Raw genomic sequence first — 18783 nt, 5'->3', positions numbered from 1 at the left:
TGCACCTACGATGACAATTTCAGACCCCTCCATGATTTCTAAGTGGGAGAACTTGCAAAATAGCAGGGTGTTCAAATACTTATTTTCCTCACTGTATATATATATATATAATTTTTGGCACGGTTAGGGGAAGAAATACAAACATACAAACATAAAATTGCTCGTCATTTTTTTAATAACAGTTTAATATTTGTGAACATCAAAAGTTTACACTTGTAAAATTATTTTAAATAAAATGCCTGCTTTGTTAAATAATATATAAAATTATATTTTATAATATCTTATAAAATAAAATAGAACAAATCAAATTAATGCAAAAGAAGATTTTATTATATTGATTAAATTGAGCAATCAATTAAATCACAAATCTACTTATTATCTACTTAACTGTTCTGCTTATTTCAGAATACTTTACCAAATGTCTTCATTCCTTCCATCCTTCATTTATTCACTCCTTCGATATGTGAAGTTGCCAGGATTTTCTACTTTTAAGAGAAATTCTTGAAGCTGGACATAAAACACTAAAGAATCCATAGCGTTAACGTTAGCCACTAGCCACTTTCTGGTTAGCGGATAATGCTAGTGCTATGAAATTTTCTAGAGTTTTCATGTATGCACAAAAGAAATCTTATTTCTGGTACAGAGTGAGTAGCCACAGTGACACTGCGCTAACTCTAGTTTCTTTTTTATACCCCTGACATATCATCACTTATTTGTTAGCACATTTACAGTGGTATTCCATTAGTTTTAAAATATAATACAATAAATCACTGCTAAATTATTGAAAGATTTTAATGTCAAGTTTTTACAGAAGATGCTAAAATCCATGGTTCAGTAGCCTAAAAATTCTCTAGGACCTTTCCTGTGTGCAATTCATCGTTTTTTATGATCTCAGTAGAAATATACATTTGTTGAAATTTGTTCGAGAATACAGGAAAAAGTTCTGGAAAAGACAAAAGTTTGGTTATAAAATAATATAAAAAAAAAAAACGCTGAACATCAGACACAACATTTAATCTGTTGTTTGAAAGAAATTGTTAAGAAGGTGGCATCAATATGATTTTGCCTAAAGGAGACCATCCATTATAAGTAAGTGACAAGGATGTCATTAGTCAGAGGAGCAGATAAGAGACTAAGGGTAACTCTAAAGGTTACTCTATCTCTGAAGTTGTTCGCAGTAGAGACCTGCACGGGACGGAAATTTCAGGTTCTATCCAGCGCCCGCCCACCCTCTGCACAAATCCATTACAGTAATGAAGCATTTGTACTTCATTACCTCTCATCTCTGATTCGATTGCTGCTGATGCTAATTGAAACTCGTCTAAAATTTGATTGTATTTTCAAACACTTTTCATTTTTTTTCTCTGTTAAAAAAAAGTGTTAATGTGCAGCAATGGTGGTGACCTACTCATGTACCAAGATCAAGTTTCTGATAGTTCACCTTCTTCATGGTTATTTCTTGACTTGGCATTATAAAACACCAGTGAAATCCATGGAAGGTGGGAACAACTACATGCAGGGACTTGCACTAACAAAATACTACCACCATCTGGGTGTTATCAATTTTGCACATAAGTCTCAGTGGCCACGTGGTAGTCTGGATAACAAAATGGCTGTCTTTGTATTGTAGACGTTGTGAACTTTAATTCGACCTTACGCATTCAAGGCGTGAACATTATTAAAATGATACTAAAAAAAGTCTTTACGTTTAATTCACTGAGCTTTGCTTTGTTTTGTTTCCCTAACCCTACCACCAGCTTGAAATTGTGCTTTTTCATCACTCTCTCTGAAGAGGATAGAGTGTGCTCTCCAACTTGTGGCATCGCCTGGTCTCTTTAATTTCACAAAAGGTCATTTAATATCAAGTCCTAAGAGGCTTTTGTACCGGCAAAATCCCTGTTTCCAAAAATACACACAGAAATACTCTCTACCTCGTGTCTGTGACTGTCAGGATCCTTTTGTTGGATATGATTACTGTTTACTAAGAGATTACCACCATGCAGAAATTCAATGGCAGGCATACTTTTTTTTTTTTTTTTTTTTGGGGGGGGGGGGGGGGGGAATGCTAGCTGTATGGGAAAGTGCAGCTTTAGCTGTGTGTGTAAGTGCTAAAAGGGCGTGGGTGTGATTAACGTTTTGCACAAGTGTTGGTTGTGTACTGTGATCACAACACAGTAGTGTGTGCCCCACTGCTTGGTCTATGTGCTGACTCGGTGAGATGTGTGTGTGTGTGTGTGTGTGTCTGAGTTAGAGGCTGAACGTTTCATGTGCTGAGGAACCGCTGTTCACAGACACACTCTCAGAGACCTCAGTCCCAACACTGACTGAAATTTGATCTGCTGTGGCCCTCAGTGGCGCCTGCTATAAATATTCTCTCACTACGTGTGTGTGTGTGTGTGTGTGTGTGTGTGTGTGTGTGTGTGTGTGTGTGTGTGTGTGTGTGTGTACATGTATGTCTGTGTGAGAGTTGTTGATGGGAGAGAGAGAGAGAGAGAGAGAGAGAGAGAGAGAGAGAGAGAGAGAGAGAGAGAGAGAGATGACATAAAAGTCTAAAGACTTAATTATTTCAGATGATCAGAGCCGTGAACTGTAAGGATGAGGTACTGAAGGTCCTCTAGGGTCCATTTGTGTTTGTCATTGGCAGATATTATTCATGTAGCAAGCAGCATTTATTTTGTGCTGAATGTCTGATGTAGAATTGTACAGAATAATGTGTCATGGCTACTGAATAATGATGAAACAACAGTTTTAATTCGCTTGCGATTTGAGAATGCGAACAAATTTCTATTTAGAAATAAACAGCACATTGTACCTTTTTTTCCATTTATATTTCTAGGATGTTAAAGTGCACCCATGATTCCTGTTATCCCTTATGCCATTACTGCTATAAACAACATCATTACTCCAGCAGCTTTTACTCTTTTACTTTCTGGAAGTTAGGCAGAGATGCTCGAATCATGAAGATCCCTTAATTCTAAAGACCCTTCTGTAATTAAATACTGAAAGTTACAGCTTTACGTCTCACTCACAACGCCCTGACTGTGCAGACGGCTCTAAATAATTCATGCTCAACATGTCAATGCTTTCAAAAAAGAAAATCGTTTATAGGTCATAAGACCCATGGAATTGTTCATGTAAATTTACATATGTAAATGTAATATATAGTTATGAAAAACATTACAGTTTAATATGTTAATCTCGTTCCTAAATGAATAACATATTAGAATGAACATACTGTGAGAGCTGCATTGTTATGGAACATCAATCCTCTTTTGACCAATCATATTTACAAATTCACCAGTTTGCAAAACAGCAGAAACTCTCATTATTAACATTTTCTCAATTTTACAGTATATTAATACTACAGTTACACTATTTTATCCCACATTTGACCTACTCCATGGGGTCTGGTAATAGAAAGGTGATGAGTTTGAGGCACTGATATTAGCATGCAACAGTGATGTGAATACTACGGTGGCCAAGAAGTGCAAAACACATTAACAAATCTGATGTGTCTCGTCCAATGATCGGTAAGTTTTCATTCACAAGCTATACCTACCTTTTCCGGTTGTCGTTCGAATTGTCGTTGTGTCTTTGGATTTGTTAATGTGTTTCGTGCAACGATTCAGACAAACTGGAAATGGTAGGTATAGTTTGTGAATGGAAACTTACAGATCATTGGACGAGACACCTGTCATTCAAGATATACATGTGAATGACAGGTGTCTCGTCCAATGATCGGTAAGTTTATAACTATACCTACCTTTTCCAGTTTGTCTGAATTTTGTCGTTGTGTTTTCGGATGTGTTATTTTGTTTTCGGATTTGTTAATTTGTTTTTGAATTTGTTGTTTTGTTTTTGCATTTGTTATTTTGTTTTCAGATTTGTTAATGAGTTTTTTTTACTTCTCGGCCACTGTAGAATACTTCTCCAACTACTGTATAATTCCCAGTTAGCATTAGCTCTGTAGTCAGAAACCAATCACTGACAATGGGTTCAGGACAACATACACATGCAGTGCATGTAGAAAGTCCACTGCACTCCCTGTTGGTACATTAAAGCTTGAAGACCAAAACTGTTGCTGTGGCTAAGAAAGTTGCTTTAAAGGACTACACATGCCGCCTCAAAACCCCAGAAATACTGGTAAAGACAGCTGATAAATTCTTACCAACTAACCCTGCAGTTTACTGAAAATGGTTCCCTCACTTAAATCACAGTCAATATGTATTAATCTGAGTTTTATTTTGCAAATATTTATGATTTTGCTGTTTTTTTGCAGATGCAATGGTCTCATATAAATTTTTTTAATTTTTCAATTTTAATAAATGGTGCTCAAATTGTGTTGCATTCTTACCTCCTATTAACCATTCAGTCATTCTCCTTTTATCTCACTTTGTAGTGAAATACATAAAAGAGATGTCTACGTTTTTTAAGAACGCCTCTTCGGGCACTCCTTCTCTCCTGGACTCTCCTCCTTCCACACCGCAGAAGCATGTCGAGCCAGTCATGAAGGAGACCAGAACCATCCCGCTGAAAATGTGCCACGTTACCCGCAAACAGTGTCCACCAGACACCGAGGACAGGTAAAACTCACTACAGACAGAGCACGCACACGTACAAACAGAGAGAAGAGTGCAAATTTATTTTGCCTCTTCATCAGGGTGTGAAGGAGAATATGTACTGAATCAATATTCTATAATAACTATTAATATTTGCTTTTCATTTAGCAAAACCTCCCCTCCTTCTGCGTCATGTCGTTTTGTAATTTGTTCGTTCTCTTCCTCCTATCCGTGTGTGTGTGTGTGTGTGTGTGTGTAGATATTTTGAGGTGGTGTCAGCTGACAGGAAGCAGTCTGCATTTCTGAGGGCAAAGGATCCTGCAATGGCCCAGTCCTGGTATAATGCTATCCAATCAGGCTGTGCTGCACTTCTCCCTACAGCTAAAGACAGCCTCAGAGCTTTGCAGCCAGGCATGGACATTACACACATGGGCTGGATAATAGAACAGGTGTGTGTGTGTGTGTGTGTTTTATTAATTAAAATAAATTTTATGTGCATGACGTGAATAATCCAGCTGAATATTAAGTGTTTGTGTGTGCGCAGGGATCCGAGAAGCCGATACTGGCAGTGCTAACAAACTGCGATCTGTTCCTGTACAGCTCTTTCCCTGAGAGCAGAGAGAGTCTTAATAGCCCAGACAAGAACCATCCACTCATTACCACCAGGTACACAAAGAGACACAAACCAAGAGCTATGATCACCTCCATCACACAGAAAACATAGTGTGGTACAAAATCATGCACTTATACCCACGTGGGAACAACCTGCAGAAAGCTTGGGAGTGAGATCAGTATGTCAGTGGAAGAAAATAAGAGCAATGAGATTAAGCCATTGCCACTATTTAGTAGATGTGTAGCGGTACACAAAAGTCACGGTTTGGTACGTACATCGGTTTCTAACTCACGGTGCAGTTCAATTTCTGTACAGTTAGGGAAAAAGAAATGCAAAAACGTGAAATTGCTTTTTAATACAATTATTTGTTTAATTATTTTTTTTATTATCACAAATTATTATTATTGTGAACATTAACAGTTTTCATTTTTGTAATAATTTTAAATAAAACGCATGCTTGGTTAAACAATATATATATAATATTTTATATTTTATAAAAATCTAATCAAATGAACGCAATACAATTTTTTATTATATTGAAAAAATTGAGTAATCAATTAAATTGGCACCAATTAAATCCATCTCTCATTCATTTACTCCTTCGATATGCGGAATTGTCAGGATTTTAATCCTTTAAAGAAAAATTCTTGAAGCTGGACATAACATTAGCCACGAGCCACTTCCTGGCTAGCGCTATGGATTCTTAAGTGTTTTCATGCATGTGAAAAACTATTTTCCGGTACAGAGCGAGTAGCCACGGTGACACTGCGCTAACTCTAGTTTCTTTTTTTTTACACCTTTATTAATAGTAAGAAGGTCCCCTAATGGTCTAGTGGTTAGGATGCGGTGCTCCCAACGGATAAATGGGGAGGGTTGCGTTAGGAAGGGCATCCAGCGTAAAAACATGTGGATGATCCGCTGTGGCATTTAAATAAAGTTTTATTAATAGTAAACATTTTAAAAAATGCACTCAAGGTGCAAGGTGGAGAACAAACAAACTTGTGGTCCGCCACTTAATACGCTCCTGCAGGAAACTCGGATTTAAACTCGGTTCCATGTGATTCCATGTAGAGTTTTTCTGTTTCTTTTCAGATTCTGATACAAATACTAAAACTTAGAGTATCAGCTGTTAGATATGCAAAAAAAAGTTTTGTTTCTTAAAAAAGTTTTTTTTCACTCAAAATAACTTTTATTTGTAAATATATAATAAATATAAATTTGATAGCTGAGGGGTTGTAACATTATAGGAGTATTTTGGGCAATACATTAAACTCAAAACTTAGACACCTAAAACTAAACTATTATTCTATAGCAACAACATATACACTAGCAATGTACCACCAGCATCAACAAAGTCCAAAAGCTACAGTCTGTGGTGCTGTATATGATAATTACTAGTGCTCATTTAACTTGAACGTGACTCAGGTCCTATGGTGTGTGTCCTGATCATGTGAGACGCATTGACTGATGGGAAACGTAGTTCTGCATTAAAGTCAGCCATTACACTTTACATCAGCTGGCTGAGGGCAAATACTTGTCCAGTTCTGCCAAGTAAGCATCCAGCTAACAGTGTAAATAATACATGTATACAAATATGCATACAGATCCCCTGGTGGTCTAGTGGTTATGATGCGGCGCTCTCACAGCTGCGGCCCGGGTTCGATCCCCGGTCAGGGAACCAACCCCAGCCACTCTTAGTGCCTGTCCCAAGCCTGGATAAATGGGGAGGGTTGCGTTAGGAAGGGCATCCAGCGTAAAATCATGTGCCAAATTAAACATGTGGATGATCCGCTGTGGCGACCCCTAACGGGAGAAGGCGGAAGAAATACATCTCTGTATACAGTACAAACTGTTCCAGTCACAAGAATGCTTTTCCTTTTCAAACCAAATTCCAATCTTTGCTGTTCGTTACAGTATATGTTTCTCTGATATCCGATCCACAATATTTTGCTGGTATTGGCTCGGGACTGACCCTGGTGTATTGGACTGGTGCCATCTTCTATAAACAGTGTGTGTGTGTGTGTGTGTGTGTGTGTGTGTGTGTGTGTGTGTGTGTGTGAAACTAGATATATACAGGCTAACTAGAAAGTATGTGTTGCAATTTGAAGATATTTTTGTTTCTCATTCTAATTAAATTTTTTTCTTTTTTTATGCGATTAAGTTTTATGTGATTCATTGATGCTTCTTGTAATTTAGTTTTTACCCCCGGTAATTTGTGCTACAGTAAATATATCGGAGTAAAGAATCTGTAAAGCAGATGCATTTTGCCATATACCACTTTCTCGGTCTGTCTCATGTAGGCTTGTTCATTCTGGGCCTGGAAAAAGTTCATCAGGACAGGACTGTGATTTAACATTCGGCCTGCGTTTAGGCACTAAGCATGGTGTGGAGACCCACCTGTTCCGAGTGGACACTGCCAAAGAACTTTCCACTTGGAGCCACCTCTTGGTGGAAGGCTGTCACAGTGCTGCTGAGCTCATCCAGGAAGTCACTACAGGTACATTTATTACACTTTCACACACATCCTTAACTCTGTATTAAAATTCCTTATAAGTGCCACCATTATAACAGAAACCAACCTGTTAAAGTATAAAACATCATAAAAACAAAAAATTGCATACTGAAATAAGAATGTAAAAAAACTTTGTCATGTTGCTAGAAAAACACTAATAATGCATGTTAATAAAGACCACCCAACAAGTGTGTGAAAAGCTGAATACAGTTGCAGGTCAGAACAGCATGGTGCCGCCCTCTGCTGGGTATGCTGTGTGTTGCACTCTCCTTTTCTACAGTGGTGTAAAAAAGTGTTATTTCTTATTTATTTGCATGTTTGTCACACTTTAATGTTTGAGATCATCAAACTAATTTAAATATTAGTAAAAGATAACGCAAGTGAACACAACATGCAGTTTTTATTCTTCTTCTTCTTCTTCTTTTTCTTTCGGCTGCTCCCCATTAGGGGTCGCCACAGCAGATCATCCGTCTCCATACCACCCTGTCCTCTACATCTGCCTCTTTCACACGAACTACCTGCATGTCTTCCCTCTAATAAACTAATTTCTAATCATGTCCATCCTCGTCACTCCCAACAAAAACCTCAGCATCTTCAGCTCTGCTACCTCCAGCTCCGCCTTCTGTCTTTTACTCAATGCCACTGTCTCTAAACCATACAACATCGCAGGTCTCACCACAGTCCTATAAACTTTCCCTTTCACTCTTGCAGATACTCTTCTATCACAAATCACTCCTGTCACTCTTCTCCACCCACTCCACCCTGCCTGCACTCTAAACTAAATCCAAAACTACATGGCCCCGTGTGAAAAAGTGTTTGCACCCCCTGTTAAAACTGTGGTTTATCACACCTGAGTTCAGCTTCTCCAGCCACACCCAGGCCTGATTAAAACCGCTGCTGAGCAAAAAGAACATAAAGGCTAGTCTCAGTTTTGCCAGAAAACATCTTGATGATCCCCAAGACTTTTGGGAAAATACTCTGTGGACTGACAAGACAGAAGTTGAACTTTTTGGAAGGTGTGTGTCCCATTATGTCTGGTGTAAAACTAACACCGCATTTCAGAAAAAGAACATCATACCAACAGTAGAATATAGTGGTGGTATTGTGATGGTCTGGGGCTGTTTCGCTGCTTCAGGACCTGAAAGACTTGCTTTGATAAATGAAACCATGAATTCTGCTGTTTACCAAAAAATCCCAAAGGAGAATGCCATCTGTTTGTGACTTCAAGCTGAAGCGAACTTGGGTTCTGCAGCAGGACAATGATCCAAAACACACCAGTCAGTCCACCTCTGAATGGCTAAAGAACAACAAAATGAAGACTTTAGAGTGGCCTAGTCAAAGTCCTGACCCGAATCCTATTGAGATGATGTGGCACGACCTTTAAAAGGCGGTTCATGCTGGAAAACCCTCCAATGTGGCTGAATTACAACAATTCTGCGTAGATGAGTGACCAAAATTCCTCCACAGAACTGTAACAACAGACTCCCTGCAAGTTAATGCAAACGCGAAGGGTGACCCAACCAGTTATTGTATCAAATCTGCATGTTGTGTTCACTTGTGTTATCTTTTACTAATATTTAAATTAGTTGATGATCTGAAACAAATGTAAATAGGAAGAACATTCTTCCTTTGTCAGCGGTGGTGTTCAGCAACGAAGGAAATGTTATTCGTTATTATATATGTAACATTAGAGTCTTTTTTATATAGACTGAGTTGATTCAAGAAAAGAATCTTGGTACAAAAATTAAAATAGGAACATTACAGCCATAATAAATCCTATTAAGGACACTCAAGTACATGTGGAGGCGAATCATTTTGTACTTTTTCTCAAGCGAATGGTTTGCGTACTTTGTCACCAAGGTCACTCATTTTCAACTACTGCAAAAGTGTAATAAATCACGACATATGGATTCCTGTATCAGTGTACAGACAAGGTAATATTAGAGACAACAGATGCCATGCAACTTCACTGAATTGTAAAAATATGAAACATTTAACAGAAAAGGTTATTGTTATATACTCTGAAAAGAATCGAGGATCGAGGTGTTCACGTAAGTTTCAAGGTTTTTAATGATGAATTTCATGAGGTCAGGTTGCTATAGCGTTATTACTGGTGACAGATTTCTGGTACTCGACAAATAGTGATTTTATATGCTGAATTTTCAAATGTTTCTCGGTGTAAGCTTGTGAAAAATGTTCCTTATAGCCCCTTTCTCTCTCTCTCTCTCTCTTTCTCTCTCTCTCTCTCTGTCCTGCAGCATGCAGTTGGAACGGTCAGTCATGCATGCTCAGTGTGCACATAGAGAACGGTTTTACTCTGTTCACCGAGGAGGCAGGTGTGAGGAGACACATTCTTTTGCAGCAGCCGTTTGAGCGTCTCCGCATGTCCTCCGACGACGGAGTGCGCATGATGTTCCTTGACTTTGGAGGCCCGGAGGCCGAGATTGTAAGAGCACCCTTTTTTTTTTCCATCTCTCTTTCTCTCTTTCAGTCCTACCTTCCCCTTCCTTTCTTCTCCCTTTTCTCGTCTTTAGTTCTAAGTTTTCTTCTGAACATACGTAACTCTTCATACGTTTTTGAACGCACTGCTTCTTCTGTCCTGTTCTTTTATTCTCTCTCAATTCAAGTAGTCTTTCTCTTTCACTTTCATCCCAGATCACAGGTCTGTATACACAGTGAGCTCATAGTTATTCTCTTTTGACTCCTTCCATTCTTTTGGATGAAATATTCAACGGACTATTTTGTAAAGACTCCGCCCACCTCCGTACGGTTTTTCTCACCGTACCACTCTGTACCCTATTTTTCACTTGTATTTTCTCTTTCTTCTTTTTCATTCAGTTTATTCCTTCCTCCATTCACTTTGCATTCATTCTATTTTCTCTCCCTACAGCATCTGGATCTTCATGCCTGTCCCAAGACCATTGTCTTCATCATTCACTCTTTCCTCTCGGCCAAGGTGAAGCGTTTAGGCCTGCTTGCATGAGCGCCGACGTTCCAAACCCAATACACGGATATGACGACATGACATGAGGCACGACCGGAAAGTTGAAAGGTGGACAGACTGATTTAAAACCAGGGGCTGCTGTCGGGGGAGTCCTACCACTGTTGTCCAACAAACAGTTTAAATCCATGCATCAAAAAGTGTTCATTCTACTTTACATGTCAAATGTTGTGTTTTTTTTTTTTTCAGAGAGCGAGTGCCATATCAATTTGTATGAAACAATTGTTGAGGGCAGAAACGCAAAGAAAATATGAGGAAGAAATACATCACTGAAAAACGAAATACTGGCAAGCAGTGGATTAAGTCGAGAGAATGTGGTGCAGTCTGGTCACAATCAGATAATCAGAGATGCAAACATACAGTATATTTTTGTAAAAATATTTCTTGTGGTTTCTTGTGGAATGATGCGATTTTAATACGGAGCAATCACACGGGTTTTACTATATAAACCCCCTAATTACTGATAGTATACACAAACAGCTTGGTTAAAAAAAAGCAAGAGAGCTTAGAGTATATCACATTTTATCCCCTACTGAAAGAGATGAAAGTGCAAGACTGGGCTCCAACTCATTATTAGTCGTGGTAACAGGCACACGTCCAGTGAAAAGTTATTGAGCACCCTATATTTAATTATTTTACCATTTTTCATTGAGAAATGTTTGATGACTTGCATTATACCTGATGCATTGACTATCAAAGAGTGGCCTAAAAAAAAGCCCTGGGCTCGAGTGCTCTGAGATTCAAGAGCTTTTTTTTTCATCTCAAGTTAAATACAGAGAGTGAAATCTTTGAGGAACAAAGACCCCCGCTACTTATTTTACCTTCTTTAATTACCAGTCTCTACTTTTCAGTTTTGTCTGTGGCACTAATAGTCTTTAAACTGTAATAAAACATACGAAAAAATCTTCAGGTGTTCAAAAACTTCTGACTGACAGTGTAAAGTGGTTCTTTTATGCGGTTACGGGTGTAATTAGAATATCACGACGCACCATGCCATTAGGAGGCCGCATAAGCGCTCTTTAAACGCACCAGTGAGACAGTGGGCTGCAAACATGAGAATCTGGGGAATTCTGCTTTCGAATTACAGCACAGAATATCCTTCTGGCGTTCCTTCTAAGACGCACGCTGAAATAGAACTTATCCACAGCTTCTTGTATTTTGCTATTGAACCCTTGTACCCCAGCTGATGAAGTTTTACATCATTCTTCTCTCCTGAGGGAAAAAGCTTCTTCCGCGAGACTTCTGATAGACAGCCAGTCGAATCTAATTGTTTCTCATTCGTTATATAATCATTGAAATCAATCCTTTTCTGGCAGCTTGTCAAAATATGAAACGGTATCAGTTTAAAAAAAAAAATACGTTCAAACGTATTTATTCACACAGTAACTTGCAGTTTAAACTGAACTCCTGTAAGGCACCTGTTTTCTAATCATGCATTCAAAACCTGAGATTTTCTTTTTTTCTTTTTTTTTTTTTTGACATTTGAGTATTATATAGTCATGGGTGTGGTTTAGAAAAAGACATTTTTTAGATATTTAACAATGATGAAATGTTCTTTACCATACACAATGAGGATAAGTGTGGGGGGAAGTGGTAGGCCACTGGTTAAGATGTTCTGATTGTAAGGTTGTGTGCTCAAATCCCAGCGCTGCCACAGCCGGGCCCCTGAGCAAGGCCCTTAACCCTTAACTGCTCAATGGTATAACTGAAATAAAAATAATAATAATTAAAATAATTGTCAGTAAAAGTCACCCTGGATACGGGTGTTCGCCACATGCCATAAATAACTAAGCTAAACTTTTTACAAAAATATACTTATATCATATACTTATACCATATATATATTCTGAACACTCAATTATTTATTGTCTTATTCAAGATACTATTTGTTTTTGGACATTTCTTCATAATGCTTTTTTCTTTTTTTCTTTTTTTTTTTCATTTCACTGTGCTGAAGTGGCATTGTGTAAATCCTAACTGCAGAACATTCAGCTAGAAGGAACCATGGCGTATTTTGAAAGGAACTCGTCAAAGCTTTTCGATTTCAAAAGAACTTCACAAATATGTTTTCTTTGTATGTAACCATATAATCTCTCAACAGTCGTTTTAGGGAAGCAAAAGAAAAGAGCATTAGTAGTATTTCCAGGATGAAATCTGATTTGACCAACATTTTGCTTGAATGCTACTTCTATGCACCTCTTCAAAATCTGTGTGGTACAGCCCAGGAACACATTTTTATCTCTACTAAACAAGTACCCTAGGACTCCTGTCTGCAGTGAGTGAGTGGTTGAAATGTTTTGCTATGTGATGTATGTATAAAAACACACACACACACACACACACACACACACACACACACAGACAGACAGACACACACACACACATATATATACATACATATATATATATATATATACGCATACAGTGCCTGTCTTGTTCTAACAAACTAGGCAATTTATTGGTATAAAGATTCAGGGCAGTTAAATAGGATTTAGGTGCATTGACTAGGTAGGCCATTCCATGATAGATAACACATATAAAGTATGGAATTGTTGGGTTATTAGCGTTTTAAACTTCCCTACTCCAAAACAATCACAAACCATTAAACTTTCACTTCAAAGTTTGACTTAACATGTTTCTCCTTCATACAAGGATCAGGCATGTGTCTAAAACTATCTGAATCAGAATAAAAAAATTATAATAGACTAGGTGTTTCTAAACTTTTAAAAGGCATTGTGTGTGTGTGTGTGTGTGTGTATATATATATATATATATTTTTTTTTTTTTTTTTTTTTTATATATATATATATACACACACACACACACACACACACACACCACCAGAAGGGTTTTGTGGATGGATGGATAAGTGAATAACATTTATAACGGAGGCCTTCCAGAAATCATCTTATAAATTAATATATACTACAAACTAAAAATATATTAGCTCTCAAATTCTTCAAACCAGATTACATTTTATTGTCATGCTTATTTAAACAAGAGTGTGCCTTACAGGGTTGTTTGTAAATAAAAAATAATAAACTTTTTGAGTTTAATAAACCTTTTGACTTGCACTGTGTTTTTGTGGCAGTGTTCTCATATCATCTGAGCAGTGCATTGTGAACTGTGTGTGCATAATTCCAAAATCTGTTGTGGTTAGACTTGTGCTTTAGTGTGTATGTACTGAGAACGATGCCGTGGAAGGGCAGGATGTTATTGTAAGTCGCTGATTAATAGACACGCAGACTAAATGTAATTTAAACTTAATTCAGCAGGACTATTTGGTGAATTCAGCCGAGATTGTTTACAGATGATGCCTGTCATTGTTGCTAAGGTAACAGGTGATATCATTAGGTTTAATCTGATCTCCAGTTGATGGTGGGTTCAAGTCGGGTTCACAGGTTTGACTTTGGTCTTTTGTCACAATGTGTTTAAATAATCTTAGACTCAATTAAAGATCTAATAAAAAATAATAATAATAAAAGTCCAATAGAAAAAATCCATTGCGCACATGACGTTACAGGACGGCAAAAGGTTTATGTGAATCCCACCCTGCATTAGTGCGCTCTATATTGCTTCAGTGTGAGGAACATTACAGACACACCTCTCACTCAGAAAAAGGGTGGCCATTAGTGAAATGGACAGCTCTAAATTGAATCATACCAAAACCTTGATAAATCTCTTCAGTATTGGATGAAAAAGAAAGGAGCAAAACGTGTGGAAAAACAACGTACAAAAACAACACTGTGATTATTGCCAAAAGCTGTAAACAGACAGTTATTAGAAGCAATACTGATGTGCTTTGTGTGACAAAAGTATAGTCAATAATGGAAAATAATAACATGTGGCATCAGCCTACAAAAAAAGGGTTTATTTGAAAGCAAAGACCCTTCCTACACCCCCCCCCCCCCCCATTTTACCCTCTAACTGTTGGCATGGCAACAGCAGTGCCATAAGATTGGCAGCAGGCTTCAGTGTTCTATATCAGTTAGTTGGAGAAATTGCCAATCAGTCTTTTAGATCAAGAGAGAGAGAGAGGGGGGGAGAGAAAGGAAGAGAGAGCAGATATGGAGTGAATATATTTTGATTAGATAAAAACTAGACGGCCACTTAGGCGGGGGAGAAGAGAGAAAATTGGCTGAGGCTGGGGGAGGTGGTGCATTAATAAAAGGTTGCATCTTTCCATTTTCCTCCCTCAGTTCTCTTTTCTCTTCTACAATTAAGATGATTGTCTCTGTCCTTCATCCTATGTTGATTGGTATAGGATGAGAAGCTTTACTGTTCAGTAGCAGAAGCAGTACTGTATATGTATGTATGTAGCTATATACTGTATATGTGTGTGTGTGTGTGTGTGTGTGTGTGTGTGTGTGTGTGTGTGTGTGTGTGTGTGTGTGTGTGTGTGTGTGTGTGTAAGTAAGACTATATCAGTCTCTCATTTTGGAGGAATATTGTCCCGTTCTTCTCTACAGTGCTGCATCAGTTGATTGAGGTTTGTGGACATATGTGTATGGACAGCTCTCCTAATGTCCTGCCACAACATTTCAGTTAAGTTGAGGTCTAGACTTTGACTGGGACATTGCAATACCTTGATTCTTTTACTTTTCAGCCATTCAGTTATAGATTTGCTGATGTGCTTGGGACCATTGTCCTGTTGCAAAGCCAAGCTTAAGCTGTCTAGAATACTTTAGTGTACAGAAGTTAATGGTTAAATGCTTTACAGTTAAGGTGTTTGTGCTGATATGTTGTGTTAGGTTTTTGCAAAAAAAACAAAAAAAACAAGATAAAACAAAACAAAACAAAATGCTGGGCATTATGGCCAAAACATCTCTACTTTAGTCTCATATGTAACAAAACATTGTTTGCGCTGCCATGTTTTTCTCCTGGCAAACCCACACTTCCAAACAAACCATATTTGTTCCATATTCTTCCAATTGTACTATCATGAACTTTCACATTTAACATACTAACCGTGCCCTTCAACACTAAGATCTTGCAGTTTCTGGGAGCATTGCGCAAGCTGGCCTTAGATGGAATTTGCTGGGACGTCCATTGTCTTGAATGTTGTGAATGATCACAACACTTGTTAAGAATCTTCCTCAGTGTAGAATAATGGACTTTTAATTTATAATGTTTGGAAATGGCCTCACAACCCTTTCCAGATTGACTCTCAGACACTATTGCTTCTCTAAGATTGTTGATGGTTTATAAATACTGTATATAGTCATCTCTTGTTCAGTTTTTGAATTTGAGGTCATTCAGATTGCAGGTTGAAAAAAATTAATAAATCATTTATGAAACTGCACGCTCATGGTTGTACTAGGTGAAGCAGTAACATGGTCTAACAGGGTCTGTGTTGACCTGTTCACACATAAAGTGATTATTATCCTTTGGTACGTGTGTGTGTGTGTGTGTGCGTGTGCGTGTGTGTGTGTGTGTGTTTCAGCCCCGACACCGAATATTCACTGCTCTCATTTACCCCGAGGTTATCCCACTGTCTAGGGTTTGACTATAATCCTCTTTTTCGGGGAATTCAACAATAACCTGTAATTTACTATTACTATTCCCACCACTGCACACACAGTTACATGTTTCAGGGTTCAAGTCTTTCAAATATGTTTCATATTTTTCATCCTGAACATTAGTTATGACAACCAAGAAAAACGCAAAACTGAAAGAAAAAGAACATAACAAAACAAGTCTGTAATACATCTGACATGTTGCCAGGGGGCAATAAAAGACCAACTGCAGCCAAAAACCAGACAAGTTCTTTACTCATTCCTGCATTCTTCCTACACAACTAACTAACAAAAGCCTGTTGATTTACCTTAGAATTATCACTTTAACAAAGTCAGGGAATGAATCTGTTTTCAAACCACAGGCATCTGAAGTCTGAGGGAAATGACCTGCGTGGAAAGTGTTGTAAGGGACATGAGTGTGCAAAAAAAGTCCCTCTGTGAAACAGTAGGGGTCTCTGTGTCTCCAGCAGAGAGAGAGAGAGAGAGAGAGAGAGAGAGAGAGAGAGAGAGAGAGAGAGAGAGAGAGAGAGAGAGAGAGAGAGAGAGAGAGCTCTGATTGAAGAGATGACCTAATTCAGTACAGGACGTCCCACAATGCTTGCTCATGTACAAAACACACACACACACACACACACACACACAAAATACATCTATCTAGCCCTCTCTCTCCCATACACACAAATGAGATGGGAAGAGATTGAAACAGAGAGAGAAAATAAGAGAGAGAGAGATAGAGGGTGAAAGACAAAAAATGAGGGAGAGAGCGAAAATAGAAAGAATGAGATTATTTCTCAAAGTACAGCAGTGAAATCCATATTGAAAATGGATGCTATTGTCTGTCCCTTCTCTAACCTTGTGCTTGGTTGATGCATTTTCCCCCATTTTGAACTAGATGACGTCTTAAAGATTATATATATATATATATATATATATATATATATATATATATATATATATATATATATATATATATATATATATATATATATATTGCTAAAGGTATAGGCATTATAACACATTATGAACAGTAACTACTACTGAGTTGCTAAGCTCCAAAAACCAATCAGTTATTCAAACCAATTTATTCTGCTGAAACAGCTTCTACCAATTATAGACTTTCACTCAGATCTCTCTCTCTCTCTCTCTCTCTCTCTCTCTCTCTCTCTCTCTCTCTCTCTCTCTCTCTCTCTCTCTCCATCAACCCACTAACATAATTTTTTGCTGGTGGCTGGAATTATAGGTAGTCATTTCATGCTAAGACATGGTTTGACTTTTTTTTTCTTTCCCCCCTCTTTTTTATGATTGTTATTATTACTCCATGTACTAAAGAGGCAGGATAGGGTTATTAAATATGCCAGAGCCAATTGTATTTTTGCTCAAGTAAGCTTCCTGGAAATATTCCATCTGTGCTGCTTTTATACTTGTGAATGTAGTTATGAATTTTAAAGCAGGCTGCTCTAAGTAAGGAAGAGGAGGGGGTGTGCGCAGAATTCTGAGTAATGCTGAGAGATTGGAATTTCTTGTTTGAGAAGCAGTAAAAGGAGAAGGGGGAGAGCAAAGTGAAAGAGGGGGAGAAGGGAGAAAACGAGGTTGTATTAGACATACCGGTTTTCATCATGCCTCCAAAAATAATCGCTTTCTTTCTCTCTCTCTCTCTCTCTCTCTCTCTCTCTCTCTCTCTCTCTCTCTCTCTCTCTCTCTCTCCCTCTCTCTTTCTCTCTGTGTCTCTGTTTTTCTGGTACTGTTAATGAGAGTACATTCATGTTTGGATTTTCTCAGTGAACCAATAAGGTCAGTTTTGAAAGCTTTTTTGTCCGCATGTGAAATTCATTCGGCGCTGAAATTTATTCTGGGGGAAAAAAAAAAGATTCAGAAAATGAGAAAAACTGTGAAAAACTGTGGCTGTGTGGCTTTATTTTTTTATTTTTTGTCATTTTTTTAAGAGCAGCTGTACGGCTACAGCTGTGCAGCAAACCATTGTAACTTGCCAATCACAGGAAAGGTCATTGGGTGTAGTTTTACCTAATGAGGTCCAGGTGGAACAACGCCTAATCAGGTCACCTTTAAAAAGCCCTTCAGTTAAAGTGTAGACACTGGAAGTAAAAAGGCCACACATGTGCTATGTATAATACGTTTGAAGTCTAATCTAAATAGTATGCCACAACAGTATTCCAGAGAAATGAACGTGTTTGAAAGTGTCGTGTTTAAAAAGCAGCCGGAACCTGAAAAGAGAGATGTATATCTACAGAAACAGTCAGTTGTTGATGGTGGATGTGGCTGAATTGGTTTTCAGTACACACATCAGATTATTAGACTTCCTTTATTTGATCAGCATGCATTAAATCTGCAGAGTATTATTTTAAAAAGCTACAGTATCTGAATGCTCCTGTGGCAGAAATATATTCTTGTAAGCAACTGATTTATTTTTAAGAGGAACATCCAAACAAAGTCAGTTGATCCAGGATGAAGTGTCATAATGTACATTCTCAGAACAATTCAAACAATTTTTTATTTTGTTATTCAGTGCACCTTTCATCACAGGTAAAAACATTCATTATTTACATTAAATATTTTTGCTTAAT

The 18783-nt window shown here is 37.9% G+C and overlaps 1 protein-coding gene across 1 annotated transcript in view; it reads left to right on the top strand.

Annotated features, from left to right (window-relative positions):
- snta1 (syntrophin, alpha 1) overlaps positions 1–12854 on the top strand; it is a 33170-nt gene extending 20316 nt beyond the window's left edge. The window contains exons 3-8 of the mRNA XM_083530384.1: positions 4400–4583; positions 4819–5008; positions 5104–5225; positions 7473–7669; positions 9943–10130; positions 10575–12854. Coding sequence (XP_083386510.1) covers positions 4400–4583; positions 4819–5008; positions 5104–5225; positions 7473–7669; positions 9943–10130; positions 10575–10667 — 974 coding nt within the window. The 3' untranslated portion in view covers positions 10668–12854. The remainder of the gene's footprint in view (positions 1–4399; positions 4584–4818; positions 5009–5103; positions 5226–7472; positions 7670–9942; positions 10131–10574) is intronic.
- The last annotated feature ends 5929 nt before the right edge of the window (positions 12855–18783 follow it).

Source organism: Silurus aristotelis, assembly GCF_946808225.1.
Source record: "Silurus aristotelis genome assembly, chromosome: 2".
NCBI lineage: Eukaryota > Metazoa > Chordata > Actinopteri > Siluriformes > Siluridae > Silurus > Silurus aristotelis.
The sequence above is the reverse complement of the archived record's forward strand: the minus strand, read 5'-3'. Positions and strand labels throughout refer to the sequence as shown.